The 18,193-nt window shown below is 37.2% G+C and overlaps 1 protein-coding gene across 4 annotated transcripts in view; it reads left to right on the top strand.

The window, feature by feature from the left end:
- Positions 1-18,193, top strand: part of LOC113526703 (piezo-type mechanosensitive ion channel component 2) — a 127,787-nt gene that overhangs the window by 82,528 nt on the left and 27,066 nt on the right. For 2 of the 4 annotated variants that reach the window (XM_026913993.3, XM_026913994.3), the window contains exons 8-24: positions 1,102-1,270; positions 1,559-1,696; positions 3,466-3,589; positions 4,303-4,451; positions 4,645-4,875; positions 6,613-6,727; positions 7,507-7,703; positions 7,850-7,998; positions 8,628-8,801; positions 9,074-9,297; positions 12,336-12,496; positions 13,642-13,818; positions 14,059-14,181; positions 14,264-14,464; positions 14,665-14,869; positions 16,427-16,528; positions 16,622-16,787. In XM_026913993.3, coding sequence (XP_026769794.3) covers positions 1,102-1,270; positions 1,559-1,696; positions 3,466-3,589; positions 4,303-4,451; positions 4,645-4,875; positions 6,613-6,727; positions 7,507-7,703; positions 7,850-7,998; positions 8,628-8,801; positions 9,074-9,297; positions 12,336-12,496; positions 13,642-13,818; positions 14,059-14,181; positions 14,264-14,464; positions 14,665-14,869; positions 16,427-16,528; positions 16,622-16,787 — 2,805 coding nt within the window. Of the gene's footprint in view, positions 1-1,101; positions 1,271-1,555; positions 1,697-3,465; positions 3,590-4,302; positions 4,452-4,644; positions 4,876-6,612; positions 6,728-7,506; positions 7,704-7,849; positions 7,999-8,627; positions 8,802-9,073; positions 9,298-12,335; positions 12,497-13,641; positions 13,819-14,058; positions 14,182-14,263; positions 14,465-14,664; positions 14,870-16,426; positions 16,529-16,621; positions 16,788-18,193 lie in introns of all 4 variants that reach the window. The other 2 variants (XM_026913991.3, XM_026913992.3) reach the window with 1 other exon arrangement.

The raw sequence follows: 18,193 nt of genomic DNA on the forward strand, positions 1-18,193 counted from the left end.
GTGCTTTGTAGTCTCAATTAAAAACACATCCTCATGCTAATACAAATCAAAGTTGTTGTTTTTTTTTCCTAGCCCAAGTGTGCATCCGTTTCAGTTTAACCCAAAATGCAGTAATGAGCCACAGAGGGCAGAAAAATAGCAATTTAGAAAACCACCATGTTAGAAGCCACTGGAGGCCTTTGTAGTGGAGTGTACAAAAAACACGTCCCTAACAAACGGTATTAATTATTCCCACTTTTGGTCTCTGTGGAAGTCTTCTTTATATCTGACATGGAAATGGGTTTAAACAACAAGCTGGAGCAGCATCCTAAAAAAATCCCACAATACCACAGTGGTTCAGTAGTGTACCTTTTCCTTTCCTCTTGAATAAGTGTTCAAAATAAAATACGAGCTTTCATTATTTCTCTGCATCTACAAATAATTATTTCATGATGGAAGTATAGCTTGGATGATGTCCATCTGCTTTGGAAGATACAAAAAGACTTTGCTTCGTTTGGATCCTGTAGCATACAGCATGAACTCGAATCCATAAGCTACACGCAGGCACTCGGCTCATCCTAGAGTTTAAGCTTCATTCTTCATTGTGGGTTTTATTTATTCATAACCATAGCCAAAAGTGACTGGTCGTTTAAATAATTCTGGTCGTTTAAAATGCTTGGTAACAAATGAAACTGAATGACAGTTGGAGAGCTCGCCCGTATTGTTCTCTTTGGCTGCTCTTTTGTTTTAGCCCTTTTGCCTCCTTCTTTTTATTTTTATTCTCTTAAACAGGAGGCTGTTGTTTTTGATTTGCTCCTCAGGCACTCCAGCTCTATTGCCAGAGCAAAAAAGAAACAAGAGTAGAGGAATTGTAACTTTGTATATTGAAGAAAAGCAGAAAGATCTGGTGTGGATTAGCAGCCGAGAGACTGAATACACCATGCTGTAGAGGACAGACTGTCCTCCGCGAAGTCGCAGTAATGATTATTTGTGAGAAAGTGATTTCACATAAGTGTCGAAATGCACATTTTGTTTATACAATGAACTGTTCCCAAAGATACACGATTGTGACATTTTACCAACAGCACCCTAACTCGACAATCTTTTGCTTCTCTATCTCAGTCTGTTCGGTATTTCTCCGGTGGTGCTGAGTGACTGCTCCCACACCTGGATGTTTAAGGTGAACCCTGAGCTTGACTGGCACCACTTCGTCAATCCCATCATGCTCCTGGTGCTGTATTACACGCTGGCCACGCTCGTCCGTCTGTGGCTGCAGGAACCAGTGGACACGGTCAGTCTCCAGACAAGCTCTCTGATACTAAGGGCTCAGTTTAATCATTCAGATTGGAATTGGCAAACTGGATCAAAAATGAATTGATGCCGTGGCAAAACAGTGATTAATGACCCTTTGAAGTATTTTATTTATCATAATCATCTGACTCAAACATCATTTTCTGTTTCTGATCATTTGTTTTCATTTCTTGACTTTTATTCTTCTGTAATTGAGATTCCCTAACTCATTTGCAATTAAGGATTTAATCCTATTTAGCGATTATGGTCTATATTGCTTATCCAGCAGGTAAAAGAGAAAGAGGAGGAGGCTAAAGTAACAGAGGAGAATGAAGAGGAGCCTCCTGTAAGCACTCAGCTCCATCAGACAGCAGAGAAAAGGAGAGAGATGTGGAGGATGGCACGCTATCTCCCAGACGAGAGAAAGGTAGAATGGATATTTCCTGTTTCTTATGACAGAACCACTATAAATAATAACATGCACACATCTCTTATGACAATTAACCAAAAAATGATGGTTCCTCACTGTAATAATGTCATCTGTACGCCACTCACAGGATACACAGGATACCCAAGATAAGATCGCACAGCTTATTTAGTCAATAACGTAAAACTTTTCAACACAGATATCTTGCAGCTTTCCAGCTGTCTTGACATTTTCTGCTTTGCTCATCTCTTGGCTACACACACGTATGCTCAGCTCATTGCTCAAGAAGAGGAAGGAAGAAAGAAAGAAAGAGAGATCACATTAATATACAGAGAAAACAGGGCTTAGGTGTGCTATGCTGGTCATTACCTCTGTAGCTCATCCCCCAGACAGCACCCTCCCCCTGCAATAAACCACACCCACACCTGCTTTCTCTCATATTTAAACCCAATACATAATGTAAGTAAGTAAATCTTATTTAAAAAAGCACATAAAAAATGACCAGAGTTGAACAAATTGCTGTCTATACTGTAGTTAATATCATATAAAACATGCTTTAAAACATAGGTATAAAAAAGACACTGTATGTATAAAACACTGATAAAAGGAGAAATATAGTATGTGTGTGTGTGTGTGTGTATATATATATATATATATATATATATATAAATATATATATACATAAATATATATATATATATATATATATATATATATATATAAATATATATATATATATATATATATATATATATATATATACATAATAGCTTTTAGAAAACGATCACTGATAAAAGCTGTTTTTTTTACCACAAGGTTGATTTGCCGATCAAATCTTCTTCACCCATGGTCTAACACATTATGCCAATACTCTTAAATTATTTACAGAATATTTGTAGATGTGGATGCAGTTCTGATGTGTTCTTATTTATCTGCAGAAAATTGTTTCTCATCCCGGTCTTACGTCAGTATCCTCAATGCACGCGTTATGTAATAGAAATGATGTCATAAGATTAAAATAACAGTGTTAGAAAAGGAACAGAATAATATACAGTAGTGGACAACATTTCATTATAGCTCACAGATTTATAAACATGCTGTACAAATTTGCTGAAAAACATGAAATATTTACTACATGTTTAAATCTGTGTTAATATGTACTGTATGTGTATTAAGGATAAGCAATAGAGCACTATGATATCGATATAGAGATGTGATATTATATTAGCACAATGCTGAGAGTGCCCTGAGATTGACTGGGGTTCCATCCAGAGTGTATTCCCGCCTCACACCCAGTGCTCCCAGGATAAGCTTCGGATCGTCCGTGCCCCTGACCAGGATAAAGTAGTTACTGAAGATGAATGAATGATTGAATCCTGATGAGTTCTGGGAGTTTAAGGGGTTATATTAATCACTGATACCATAAAGTACCACAGTTAAACCATGTACTGGATAACCATAAAATGCACCAATAAAAAAATACGGTGTTTTATTGTGAAACCACTGTAAACGAGTGAGTTTTTATAAACAGTACCTTTTTGCCCAGGTTTTAGAGTGGCATCTTTATTTCAAGTTCATAAATTAGATTTTAAAGTATTAGTTTTGCTTGCATCATGATGCACTGTAACTAAATTTAACAAATTGTATAACTATAGACAAGCTATGGGCCTGTTAGCAATATGGGCCTATATATAGTGTGTATTATGTTGCAAAAATGATGTCTTATGCAGCTGCTGAAATGCATTAATGGATATTGAATTGTCTCTCAGGTATTGATTGTGACGTCCAACGGAGGCCCCGTGGATCTGATGACTATGTCACGGGAGAATGGACCAGTTTCTGCAGAACTCTACTCCACCCCAAAATACAAAAGTCAGGATGAGTCGGACGAAGGTTAGTCATCCCTTACAGTGGACAAAGATATAGAGGTGCAAATTCACGTCTCATGTATATATTTGTACATTTTAACATGTGAATAAGCCATAGAGACATGATATTGCGGTATGTAGGGAATAAAACCCAATGGGGGATGCTCATATCGAAACCACAACCATTACAATTACAATTTTCATTTCTTAAAGAACAACGCATCATACTTTTTAATCTGTTTATAGTTACATTTAATGTTGTTTGTTAACTAAAAACTTAATTATTACTGGAGCTATAATAATATTTGGAACATTTGCCATGCATGTTTCAGTGGAAGTTGTTACCATAGAAACGATAATCTATTAGAATTAATATAAACCTCGCAGCCATTACTACTGTTAGAGCTGCTGTTAGTGAAAAATAATCAACACTTACTGACCAATCAGATTTGAGAATTCAATATGGTATAAGTTAACATTAAAATTTGTGAGTATTGTGGAAATAGGTCTTGTGTGTTTTCATAACGGTGTAGCTACTCACTGTAACAAGTAAATGTTTAGACGGTAAAATATATTATTGTTAAATAAGTACATTTTATGGCTTTAATGTTTTATGGCACTTTCTTACAGGTATCCCAGTATATTTTTGTCTCGTCCCCCACCTCTATTATGCAAATAGTCTGCGTGACACTAACAGACAAAGTATTGTTGTAAATTGTTGTTGTATTGTGTTTGCAGAGAGAATGGACAACAGTGTGTATGAGATCAGCCCTGTGCTCTCAGGGGTCCCAGGTTCGCCTGAGAGGACCGTCCGAGTGAACGCAGTGGTCAAGATCTTTCGCTTTGTGATGAAGCAGAGCTACATCTGTGCCCTGATCGCCATGATGGTGAGTTTATACTAACTGCAGTGTTTTAAGCCTCATTAATTAAAGCTTAACTAACAAACTAGCAAACGCATAGGCATAGGCATAGCTAAAAATAAGCCAGATTTCAGGACAGAATTATATCTAAACTCAAAACAACCTCTAGCTCCCACAGCCTATAGTCTAATTAAGCCATTCGTGCTTCTCTTCCTCACAGGCATGGAGTATCACCTACGTGAGCTGGCTGACCTTCGTCTTCCTCATCTGGTCATGCACCTTGTGGATGGTGCGGGACAGGAGGAAGTACGCCATGATCACGTCTCCCTTTATGGTTTTTTATGGGGATCTGCTCATAGTGCTGCAGTACATCTGGAGCTTCCAGACTCTGCAGCCTGTGCCGGGCCTCTTCCTCAAGAAGGAGGTGCCCTTTCGGGAACTGGGCTCCAAGGTAGGAAGCGTCAGTGGAGAGTGGGTGTGTGTTTTTGTCTGTGTCTGAATCCAGTTACTATGAATGGACTTACAGAATAAATAGAGTAAAAATGAAATGAGACTTTTTGTTTGAGGTTTGTGACTAACATTTGCTTCTTTAAACTTGTACTGGAGCAAGAAGGCTAATAAGTATGTTTAAATAGACTACCAATTTAGCATTGTGTAAGTGTCAAACACCTGCCTGAAAATACTGTTTGTGCATCAAGAGTTTCATAAATTAGCAGAATATGTGTATACTGAGATAACTATACAAATTAAATAGAAACTTTATTATCATTCAAGTTACTTTGAAAGTGCAATTCTGCCCTCAAACTTTAGGCCACACCTCCACCCCGAGTCTGACGCTTGCATGTAGTGATGCCAGGCCCTGAAGAAGTCAGCTCTGCAATGTCCTTTTGCACAATTTTATATATAACCGTGTGTTACACAGTGTCTGAAACCACACAGTTCAATGATGTTTTGAACAAGATGTTTTGAACAAATTTTCTTCAGTGCAAAGGTGAAGCCAAATTTAGACACTTTACCTAGCAACAAAGTCTTAAGTTACTGAGATTTATGTAATTGTGTAAAAATTAATTTTTGGCTAATTTTTGTTGTCCGTGTTCCTGGTCTCTGGATTCACTCTGAACAGGATAAACTGGTCACTCAAGATGAATGAAAGTGGGTTAATGAAAATATTAACACACTGTTGTCTAAATTGTGTGCCTCAAAAATTATTTTTAGAATTCAATACACCTTTATTTATTGCATAGGGCAATTATGAACACTCTGTAAAAACAACCACCCATACACAAGACTGCCAGTAATGGCATAATACCCAGACGTGCTTGCAGTCTAAGCCAAAAATAAATAAATAAATAAATATTCTATTTTTTTATTCAGTAAGTGTATATCAGAGGGGAGAACTGTGATTACTCTTACATCTGTGTAAGCTTTAGTGATGTCCTGATGACAGCAAGAAGGGCTTGTGAGATTACGTATGTTGCAGTGTTTCAAGTATACATTTCAATTTCCTAACAATTTGCTGGTCACAAAAGAATCCAGATCTCTCTTCTTCTTCCTGATGATTTTTAAACAAATTTTAACCATAATAATTAAACTTTTCTTTATTGCCTCTATTGCCCAATTCTTCTGGTTTATGAAACAAATTGTTACTTCTTTTTGAATATAACATTCTACACAGAGAATGAAACATAAGAAGAAAAGAAGTCTGCCAGTTCATTCAAATCATCTCACACACACACACACACACACACACACACACTATAATAAAAAAAAAAAACCTGGATTCTCGCCTTACTGCCCTGCATCCAACACTTGTCTTTATAGCAGGCCGTACTCGCCTAGAGACAGGCTTAACACAGGAACCAAGAACATCCTGTTATGGTAAGATCTTCCAAATAGAGTCATTGGTAAAGATTTGTATGGATCCAGAACAGTATCATAACAAACATCAATTTTAGTGTTGCTCTGAGTTGTTTTATAGCTCACATCCTGATCATACTAATCCTACTTGACATTATATAGAAGGACAGCATGTGTAACATAGTTCACATTTTCACTGATATCAAGTCAGCGTCTCTGGACAGTATTGGTCTGACCCTAATCCATTATCATAAACACTGTTAGTGATCATAAAAAATGTATAAAAAACTCCCATGTATAATTAAAAAAATATTTCTTTGTGTGTATGTAGATCATGTGTCTTCTGAGTTTCTGGCTACTGCTAAGACAAGCTTTGACAGAAAGGAGAGAGAGACAGAGAGACGAGACACAGCTGTCTGATATCAGGGTGGAGGACAGCTCACAAGGTGAGACCTTTTCCTCTCGATCAAAATTAAACTTCCTGAGCAACTTCTTTTACTTCCACTCACATTCATATTCCTGCTTTCACGCTGACCAACCTTACGTCTGTCATCATACCCGTGGTATCAGGTCAATAAAAGCAAAAAATGGTGGTTCGCATATCAGAGTAAAAAAAGAGCACATTCGTATAGCATCCTCTAACAGATATAAGAGATATGCAGAGAATTGCGTGTAGCCCAACAACATAAAGCAAGCTAACGTAGGTCATGTGATAACAGCAGTAGTCACATGGCCTAATGTTAACAGCAACCAGTGAGCTACTGTAATGTAAATGTGCTCTCATGTCAGCTGGAAATACTTCACACTAAAGGACACGTTTGGAACAGGAAATGTTTAAATATAAAGAGACTTGAGTATATTTTTGTTGGAATAGATCTGATTATACTTTATATTTTATATTTATACTTGTAATGTAGGTGATTTTTATGTGAAAGAGTTTAACTGTATTAAAAAAAAAACTTTCCAGGTTTTGTTAAGTCATGTTTTTAGCTACAGTATATATTTTTTTTCTGTATTTTTATTGAAATGCTTTAGTTAAAAAAAATTAATACTTTTTTAAAGAAAAATATTATACTATTATAAAAAATATTATACTATTATTATCAGATCAAGGTTTCAGTATTGATATTGAAGAAAAAAAAAGTGGTATTGTGCCATTTGGTAATATACGTGTGTGTGTGTGTGTGTGTGTGTGTGTGTGTGTGTGTGTGTGTGCTCATTACAGAGAAATATATGGATGGAGAGGTTGGGGAACAGAGAGAGATGATGGATGTGTTGGGCAGTACGCTCATGGCCATGTTGAATAAGTATTGGATCTACATCTGTGGAGGAATGTTCTTTTTCGTGAGCTTCGAGGGACGCATCGTCATGTACAAGATCATCTACATGATGATGTTCCTCTTCTGTGTAGCGCTCTATCAGGTGAGTCAGTAGTATCTGTCTGAATACTGAATAGTTCCCCATTATTAAGCTTATTACAGTAGTTGTGTAGTCTTAATACTTTACTGTTAGTGTTAATGCCTCTTTCTTAAAAAAAAAATGTGCCATTCTGTAATGTTTATGTGCAGCTGAACTATGAGAGGTGGAGATGGATGCTGAAGTACTTCTGGATGTCAGTGGTGGTGTACACCATGCTGGTGCTCATCCTCATCTACACATTTCAGTTTGAGTCCTCTTTACACGTCTGGTCCAATATGACTGGCTTGAGCAAAGAGAAGTGAGTATAAATGTATGGGAGGAGGATGTAAACATGTGCATGCACACATCTGAGTTGCTATTGGCAGGGTGAAAATATGGGCTGTACAGAGAGGTGTGTACTATGTGGTGGCCTGGGAATCTTATATCTTAAATCTTATATCTTAAAATTATAATTTTTTAATATTATTTTTTTATATTTTTTTACATTTTTGTGTATGTAGTTCTGGAAACAGCAAGCTTTTCTGAACTGAAATCAGTGTTTATTTTGCACATATCCCAGTCACAAGTAAAGTTTTTTACATTTAAAACAATATCTATTTATGGAAAAAATTTTAAAGATTTGGTTTACCATAGGAAAGGCTTATTATCATTTTGATTATTAGCTTCATCCATATCAGTGCCTCTCAACACCTGAAGTTTAAGTCACTCACAGCATTTAAACACAAGGTAACATCCGAAGGGTTTTCCCAAACCACCATACATAATGTTATAGTTTTTTTTTAACAAATAATTGACTTTATTTTAATGTAATTTTAAGACTTTTCATTAAAAAGTAAGGTTGAACACTGTGTGTAAATAATCTCACTGAGCTCTTTGTGTGTGTGTGTGTGTGTGTGTGTGTGTGTGTGTGTGTGTGTGTTTGCGTAGGCTGGAAGATCTAGGCCTGGAGAGGTTCTCTGTTCCAGCTCTGTTCACACGAATCTTCATCCCCACCTCCTTCTTGTTGGTGTGTATCCTCCACCTGCACTACTTCCATGAACGCTTCTTGCAGCTCACCGACATCAAGGCAGTCGCAGACAAGCAGAAAAGCACCATCTCCAGGTGAGCCCAGTTAGACAACAAGCTCAAACCTGATCCTGAATGTGTCCTCTGTATGTGTAGGGTTGCTCAGGAATTTTGTGTTCAGCAGCATTGAGGCATTCCAGTAATATACAGCCTATTTCATATTTTCTGAATGGCATACCAAAGATTCTTCTGAGGGTTCGTTGCTAAATTCATCTCTGGCTCGCTCATTAGAGATCTACGCCCAAATTTCTGTAAAGCTGTTGTTGTTGTTTGTTAAAATTGAATTGAGTTTACCTTGTCTTTTTCAGACTTGTGCATCTTGATGGCAGTTTGGCAGATTTATCTATGATAAAACCTGAGTTTAACCCCTCTGTAAAAGATGAAGAAATGGGGGAGAAGGTGGATCTTGACGAGGAGGAGGATGACATTAAAATAAGAGAAGAGGAAGATGAAGAGATATGCGACGTGTACTGCAAGACGGCGAGTTTCTCCTGCCAAATACTGTCAGAACCAGAACCTGATCGGGCAGACGGTAACTTTTACACTACACAGTCCATCAATTATTACTTTTATTATTGCCCTTATATATTTTACTGAAATACGTGTCAGTGGATCTTGGGGTTTGGAGCCTGATGTGTATACGCAACAGAATTGGGGTTTAACTGTAGGATAATGGTCAGTCATCAGTCAGTAAAGCCGAATCATATCGTACGCAGTAGGGTTAGAAATTTGTCTACTGACTGAAATGTGAGAGGGAATAGTTCATCAGAAGGCCAGAAAATCTAGGTTCTCAACTCCACTCAATACATAACTCTGTCACTTAAAAAAAAAAAGTTTTGTTTTTTTTTTTTACTTCCAATCACTTTCACTTCATTCCTTCCAGCCAAATTCCACACACATGAGCAGTGATTCTGTATAGTGATTGTTTTTAACTGTCAGTGAAATAATGGTAACATGACTGTGACAATAACTGACATTATTATTATTATTATTATTATTATTATTATTATTAACCTTTATTTTAAATAGTGCCTTTAAAAAGGCTTCTCAAGGTGCTTTACGTAAGAGTATATAGACACGTGTCAAAAAACAGTTAATAATAAAATATAATTCAAATATTAATAACTATAATAGTAATGATAATAATTAAATAACAAAAACAAAAAATAAAACAAAATAATCAAGTAAAAGCAATCCTAAAGAAATAATTTTTATTATTAGTTAACATGAACAGACTATGAACTTCAACATTAATGCACAATAAGTATAGTAAGTAATTTACACTTGTATTATTTTTATAATTAATAAACCAAATAAGACAAATAATCAACCCCTTCATTAACCAAAGTTCATACTACTACCGTATGTTCATACAATGTAAAATTAAGTTCACATTAATGAACATGTTGTCAGAAAATTCAGAACTGAGTCAGAAGCAATTTACAATATTTACACCTGGAGGACAAAGTTCAGTAGTAACTTGCTGTAATTGAATTATTTGCTGTTTGAAGTGGAGTTATTTATTCAATTTTAGGATTGAATATATATTAGTCAATTTATAACTAAACATATCAGTGAATATGTGTTAACTTACTTTGTTGACATTACGTTAATGCTTTATTAATGCTGAATTTGTTAATAAATAATACAGTAAATACTTTTACTTAAGGGAACCTTAATGTTATTATCGAATTATTCATCTTTAACCTGAATCTGAATTACACAAATTTCAATGAACAAGGGTTAGAACTGAATCATTAATATATCCTGTAATAATAAATATATCCAAATTTATTCAAGTCCTTGAGCTCCAACAAAACCGCTGGCAGAGGCCTTTACTGCAGACACACTTGCGGACAGAGCAGCACAGGACAGGACCAGAGAAGTAAACAGACAGGAGTAAAAGTGTCTAGACTTGTTTGATAAGTAAACACACTTGCAGACAGAGCAGAGAAAAAACACTCTTCTGCGCCATTGTCTACATTCAGTTTGGAAGAGCAGAGTGTTTCTGTGACACCTATTTTAACACCAGCTTACACCGCATGTCTACACTTCCAGCCTAGTATTGTTTTTCAAATTCTTTACTTTATTCTTACTATCTTATTTAAGAAAAATATATTTATGATAATTTTTTCTCATCATACACTTTTAATAGGGAAATCCTCTGTTTTACATAGAAGCTTTAAGGCAACTAAAATGTGTAATGCTCCAGTTTCATAAAACTCCTTCTTTTAAAAGTCCAGATAAGCAGCTAACATGACTAAATGGCTAAATGAATTACTGTTTAACACTATTAGTGGCTATATAAATGGCTTATAAAGAAGACTCTTCACACTAGTGCTACCACTTTTGACCAGCTCCACAGAAAAAAAAAAATACATTGGTGGTAAATTTTTTTTTTAAACAAGCCTTATCGTCATTTCAGTCAGACCAATGTTTCTACCCCAGGATCTCAGGTATGGGCCAATTGGCATCCTTCAGCTAAATAAATAAATAAATGCAAGAGGATTGGATAAGCCACAACAGAGGATATGCTACAGAAGCTGTGATGGTTCATGTTTAGAAATCTGGAGTTCCTGAACTTCAGCCAGATTTTCATACAGTGAATGCTCCGCTACTGTATTTTTTCAGTTCAGCTGATACATTGCTGAGTCCACATTCAGACCATTCAGATCGTGTTCCACCAGTTGGTGACCCCTGATTTAAGGGTTTCCTCAAACTGACAATTCAAAGAGGCTTCTAGATTTAACCTTTTTTCCAAAAGTGTATGTCTGTGCTTCCTTTGAAGCTTTCTTATGTTGGTTGTTGTACCACAAAAAAAGATATCTCAGGAAACATATTTAAAATTGGAAAAGTACATATCTTTTTTTTTTTTCTTTCTTCAAATGAATAGCCAGGTAAGACCTGAACTGAGTTTGGTCTTGCTCCCAGTGTACCAAAGTTTCCAACAACACTTTACTTAACACAGAGCAGCTGCTTTGAAATACGCATAGCTTACACCAGTGTTGATCAAAAAGGTTTGGCGTCATCAGAGTTTTTCATCTGCTTACATTTTATAAACCTTTTTGTTTCTTCATTAATCAGGAAGTGACATAATGTGTCAAAAAATGCCATGATGATTCATCAGTGTTTGAGGATGTTGCGTGGTGCTCTCAGGAATTTACTGCTTTTCCTCTTTGTTGTCAAGAAACTAGACTAAATGTTTTGCTTTACACCAGCTGTTCACCTCATGCCCTCAAAACATGACTGCAACACCACTTATGGGTAGTAATTTTTGATAAATGGATTATTAAGTGTGCCGTCTACAGCAATCGGTCTCTGCCAGAGTTAAGGAAGAGTGGCTGAAGTACAGAAACATGAAATAATGATGATTGAATGATATTGCTTATACACATTGTTCTCTTGACACCAAGGCCCACCAAGTGTTGTTGCTATTCTATTTAGAGGATCCATTCTTGGGTTTTCTCACCTGTAAACATTCCTGCTGGTCTGTTATTATCTGTGTCAGATTGTAATTGCTTTTTGGAGTAAGTCACTCAAAGCGCTTGGTATATTGTTCCACACATGCAGATCTGAGGAATAAGTGGCACCTGGTGATGGACCGTCTGACCGTGCTGTTCCTCAAGTTCCTGCAGTATGTCCATCAGCTGCAGCTCTTCATCTGGTGGCTTCTGGAGCTTCACGTTATCAAGATTGTGTCGTCTTACATCATCTGGGTTTCTGTCAAAGAGGTGAGCTCACTGGTGGTTATAAAGAGAATGATTTGGTGCAGAGTTGATAGGGTTTGTTGTAGGACTTTTCTTGGATGGTATTAATGAAGCAGAACTGACTCTGACTTATGGGTTACATATGAACTCATTGGTCTAATACTAGCTACTAGTGTCCTAATACTCTCACTTTGAGCCTAAACAATGCTACTGATCTTGTATAGCTCAATACATACTTGATCTGGATTAATTACATTTGGGTTTTGTGTAGACCTGGAGTGAAAGTTATCACAGTGTTTATATTCTGTGTAGGTATAGGCTGGGAGATGATTGTTTTCTTTCTGGGAATCATGATTCATATTGACGCCGAAGCTTAGATACTAACACAAAATTGTGTTTGGTCTCCCAAGTGGTGGCAGTATCTACCGTTTTGCCCTGTATTTTTGTGAGTTCGAATCATGATAACGCTTCCTCTTGAACACTTTGCCATGGAAAACTAAAAGTTACAGTTTTACCTCTGACTGTTACAAAGCGCTGACACTGGAGACACCTTCAAAAAATGTTAAACAAATGTCCCTTCAAAAAGAGTTTCACCATGTCAGTGATTATGTTTTTCTATGTTAAATTTTTTTAAATTTATTATTAGTCTTAGATTATGTAGAACGTCTGCTACACAAGTCCCTGTGAATTAGCAGTTTCCATAAAAACAATAATGTATTAGAACAAGTGCAGTAATATAAACCTTACAGACAGTACTACTGTAAGCACTGCTACTATAGAAAATTAATTAACGCCAGTGACCAGTAAGGGAATTCAACAGCACTCTGCTATAAATAAAATATATCCATTTTTTCAACATATGCTTAATATTGTACTGTATTTATTATTTACAACATATGGTCTACATGTTCACCCTTACGCTCTACACATTTTCTCAGCCGCTGTATCATTTTTGTTTTGCGGATTTTGCTCAACACATTCAGATTGACATATTTGCTCAACATATCCCCATTGTTTCCTGACTTTTCGGACTTCCTGTATATAACTCATCTTGTAGCTCTGCCAACTAGCAATAACTCTATATAATTGTATAAATGACTGATTGATACTGTTTATGATATAGGAAAGTTGTAAGTAAGTGTGTAATGAGCTTGGTGTTGTGTTACCAGGTGTCCCTGTTTAATTATGTTTTCTTGGTGAGTTGGGCTTTCGCTCTGCCCTTCAGCCAGTTTCGCCCTCTGGCCTCCAGCGTGTGCACCGTTTGGACCTGCGTCATTATTGTCTGCAAAATGCTCTACCAGCTCACCTCCATCCAGCCTGCCACATACTCCAAAAACTGCTCCATGGTGAGATACAAATCACACACACACACACTACTACCCTACTATAGCACCGCAGAATGAAGGCATGCACACATATAGTATACAAACACACGCAAAAACACTTGAAGTGAAGTGAAAGTAAAACACTTGTGTGTAGAAATGAAATACCGTGTGGTGTGAGTATCTCATCAGTATTCATTACAGTTAATTGCTTATGTTGTCCTCTCCTCCTCCCTTTATTCATCCTCTCTCTTTCTGTCTCAGCCGGATAACTATACAGATGTTCAGAGGTTGGACATGGCCAGGTCTCTTCTCTACAGCAGCCCTGTAGACCCTGCCAACTGGGTCGGTCTCAAGAAGTTCTCTCCATTACTGGAGAATTTAAGGGTAGGCTTAGTGTAAAACCACAAACGGATGGCTATGTATGCTGTTTTGTTTTCTTTAATATTTCACGTGTCTTTCTGTACAGAATAACTTGTTGATGTTGGCCCTACTGGCATTTGAGGTAACTGTCTACCGGCACCAAGATTTTTACCGTATGAGAAACAACCTGACTGCTCCTGTCACCAGAACAATCTTCCACAACATCACACGCCAACACCTGGATGATGGCATCATTAATTGTGCCAAGTACTTTATCAACTACTTCTTCTACAAATTCGGCCTAGAGGTACTACATATCTGCATCATTATATGAGTTTCTATATGGGGGAATTATTCTGTATTACTTTGTTTAACATGGAAAAGAAGCTTCCCGTTTTTTCTTTTGGCCAGCATACATAACTGTAGAAATATAGTCATATTATAGTGATGTTCTATTACAGAAGTTTTCTGTGTTTGTAACCTAAACAAGAATCCTCCTTCCTCTAGACCTGCTTCCTGTTAGCAGTGAACGTCATTGGTCAGCGGATGGATTTTTGTGCAATGCTGCATGCGTTCGGGTTGATTGCAGTGCTGTACCAGCGCAGGAGGAAGGCCATCGCTGGGGTCTGGCCCAAATACTGCTGCTTCCTGGCCTGCATGCTCACCTACCAGTACCTGATATGCATTGGCATCCCACCAGCAGCCTGCTCAGGTCAGAGGGCAACACATGGCCCTACAGAATAGCACTTAGTAGTAGCTCAGGTTTATTAAATGTTTTAAATCAGTTGTAAGAAATTGGTTAAGTGTTGCTTTAACTATCCAGCTACTGTATATAATGGCTGCTGAATTACAATATTGACAACATACTAAAGGGTATGTTGCATGGGATCCATAGGCTATCCATTCATTCATCTTCAGTAACTGCTTTATCCCGATCAGAGTCACTTTAGATCCAGAGACTATCCCGCGAACACTGGGTGCAAGGCGGGAATATACCACGAATGTGACTCCAGTCCATACCAAGACCTCAGGCACACATGTTGAAAGACTCATTCATACATATGGGCAATTTAGTATTTGCTAATCCATCAACTGGCATGTTTTTGGGAGATGGCGGGAAGCCAGAGAACCTGGAGTGAACCCATGAGAATATGGAGAGAACATGTGAAACTCCACACAGATGATACATTGAGCTCAGGATCAAACCAGGAATCCTGGAGCTATGAGTATAGACTAACACCTATATACTCCTGAGCAAAAAAAAAAACTGGGCCAAGCCCATAATGGCAAATATTAAGCTTTTAATGCTCTTAACAACAAATCATTGGTCAGAGGATTAGCAAGAATGAAACAAATGCACTCCTGAGGGCAAAGATACTCAAAGATAAAATCATGATAATAATTAAAATGTTTGATGTAAAATTCAAACTACACAACTAATGTGTAGTAAACTAATGTGTAATAAACTAATACATAACAACATTTTCCAAAAATATATTCTGGGATGTTTTTTTTCTTTGGTCATTATTTGGTTATCTGCCGCACCTGATGCAGCCCATCAAGGGCCACGAGGCTTAAACATTTAAAGAAATCAGAGGGAAAAGCTCTCTCATACTAAGTTCCTTTATCTATTTGTTTATTTCTTGCTAATTTTCTGACCAATGATTTGTTGTTAAGACCATTAAAAGCTTAATATTTTGCCATTTTCAGCTTGGCCCATTTTTTATTTATTTATTTATTTTTTTGCCCAGGATTGTACATATAATAATATCAAATGATATTTCATGTATATTTCAGACTATATCCAGTGTATATCCTGTGTCAACTGTCTGACATTTACCATTCACAATAGGATAAAATAATTCTAGTAAATTATAGTAATAATTCAGTTAATAAATAGAGGAAGTATCATTTATATGACCAAATAATGTACATAATCTACATTAAAATAAATAATGTACATCCACCAAATAATGTACATCCCCAAAGATACAAAATAGGACAGAATCTTTAATATTTCTCTTAATATTTCTCAGGAGAGTACTGTTTTGGTTTTGTGTTTGCTCTAAGCGAGAGCCTCGATAGGTAGTAACGTGGGTTGAGATTTCGCTGCTCCTTGTCGCACCACTCTACCAAAGTCCATTCACATGTGTTTATTTCTGGCAAAAAAATAGCAACTGAGTGAGAACAGAAAAGATGGGCTAACATGCTGCACAGTCAGCTAATTCTTCTGTCTTTATGTGGTTCTTCTGTCTGTACTGTGGTTCAGACTATCCATGGAGACGTCCATCATCCAGCATGGACTCCAACGTGGTCAAGTGGCTCTATCTGCCTGACTTCCATACCAGACCCAACCCTCTCTTCCTCCTCTGTGAGTGGTGGCATGCAGAGGACATGCAAGGTTTTCTCTGAGACCTGATCAATGCTCCATTCTAATCCCCTCTATATCTCTCTCCATCTGTAGATGATTTCATGTTGCTGCTGTGTGCATCGCTGCAGAGACATGTGTTTGAGGAGGAGAATGATCCCGCAGTGCGTCTCCTGGCTGGTGATAATGTGGAGATCTGCAGAGACTTGGATGCTGCCACCTTCAGTCAGCATAACCCTGTCCCTGATTTCATCCACTGCAGGTAATACTACAGTGAGCAGACTAGTCAGTTACTCTGTACATCCCTCATTCTCATATACCGTATTGAGATAACAAGCTCCTTATCATCACAGATTTTCAAATAGTGAGTTAAGTGAAGTGTTCTTTCTATGAGGTCTCTAGTAGAGACTCAGATTCAGTTTATGCTTCTAATTAATAAAGATACTGTAGTGGGATAAGCCAAACAGCAACATGTTACAATAGTCCAGTGTAGATGTTCTGAAAGCATGCGCTAGTTTCTTAGCGTCATGTGACATATTTCTTATTTCGGCTATGTATCTGAGATGATCACAAGCAATTTTAGACATGTTACTTACATGGGAAATATGGTAAAGCAGCATCTAGAGTTACACCAAGGGCCTTAATTGTAGCTTCTGGTTTTACAGAAAAGCTATACTTAACATACTTACTGATGGCAGACCTACAACCTAATTACTGTCTTGTCAGAATTTAGAAGAAGGAAGTTTCTATTCATTATCAGAGTAGAAGTGGAAGCCAACATTATTACATGTTCAAGGGGTTAGATGTAAATAGAGAATAATAGGGGACCTAAAACAGAACCTTGTGGGACACCAGGATCTGAAAAATCACCAATTATGCTAACAAACTGGTGATAGTCTGACTTATATGATCTAAACTAGGCAATAACTTGACTGTCCAACTGTGTTTTCAAGCAACTGTGTGGTCAATATTGTCAAATACCGCAGTCAGGTCCAACAGCACTAAGACAAAAAGCTAGACTCCTCTTAGCTTATCCTCCTGGATTTCGTGTAAGTTCCAATTTTCCCACGTATATTTCTGGATCTGTGCCTTAAGACAGACTCTTAGATTGTGATTTCTCACACATGAGCTAAAAAAAATGTTGGAGGTTGTTCTATACTATATAGACTCCAAGAGAAAAATCAGATAAAATCACACTTTTCAGCAATCCCATTCATCACATCAACATTGTTTTGACATTCAAAGTGAGACGTTTTTTTCATGGAGAAGAAAAAAGGTCCTCAGTAGCGCGCTGCTCTCTCTCCTGCTTCATATCAGATAACTCCAGGATGTTAGTCACTCTGTACAACCCGTAATGACTTCACCAGTCTTTGACAATCTTCACCATGTCCTGTAACCCAGTAAGGTCTGCAACATGAACCTTGCTCACAACCCATCACTCATATAAGTAGAAATCCACAATCGTGTGGCGTGTTTTGTGGCAGCTATTTCTACTTGGATTCTGCACAAGCTCATTCATCAGTGTAAGGCAAATGTGCCGAGCGTGCACTTTCTGTGCTGCTTACAGCCAGTTTAAACAAATGAGCAAGAAGGTGTGATGATTATGAGGGCAAGGTTATTGATGGTTTTCTGAAAAAGAGCTTTGGGTTTTTTTATTCTGTGATTCTT

Source organism: Pangasianodon hypophthalmus, chromosome 1 (genome assembly GCF_027358585.1).
Source record: "Pangasianodon hypophthalmus isolate fPanHyp1 chromosome 1, fPanHyp1.pri, whole genome shotgun sequence".
Classification (NCBI taxonomy): domain Eukaryota; kingdom Metazoa; phylum Chordata; class Actinopteri; order Siluriformes; family Pangasiidae; genus Pangasianodon; species Pangasianodon hypophthalmus.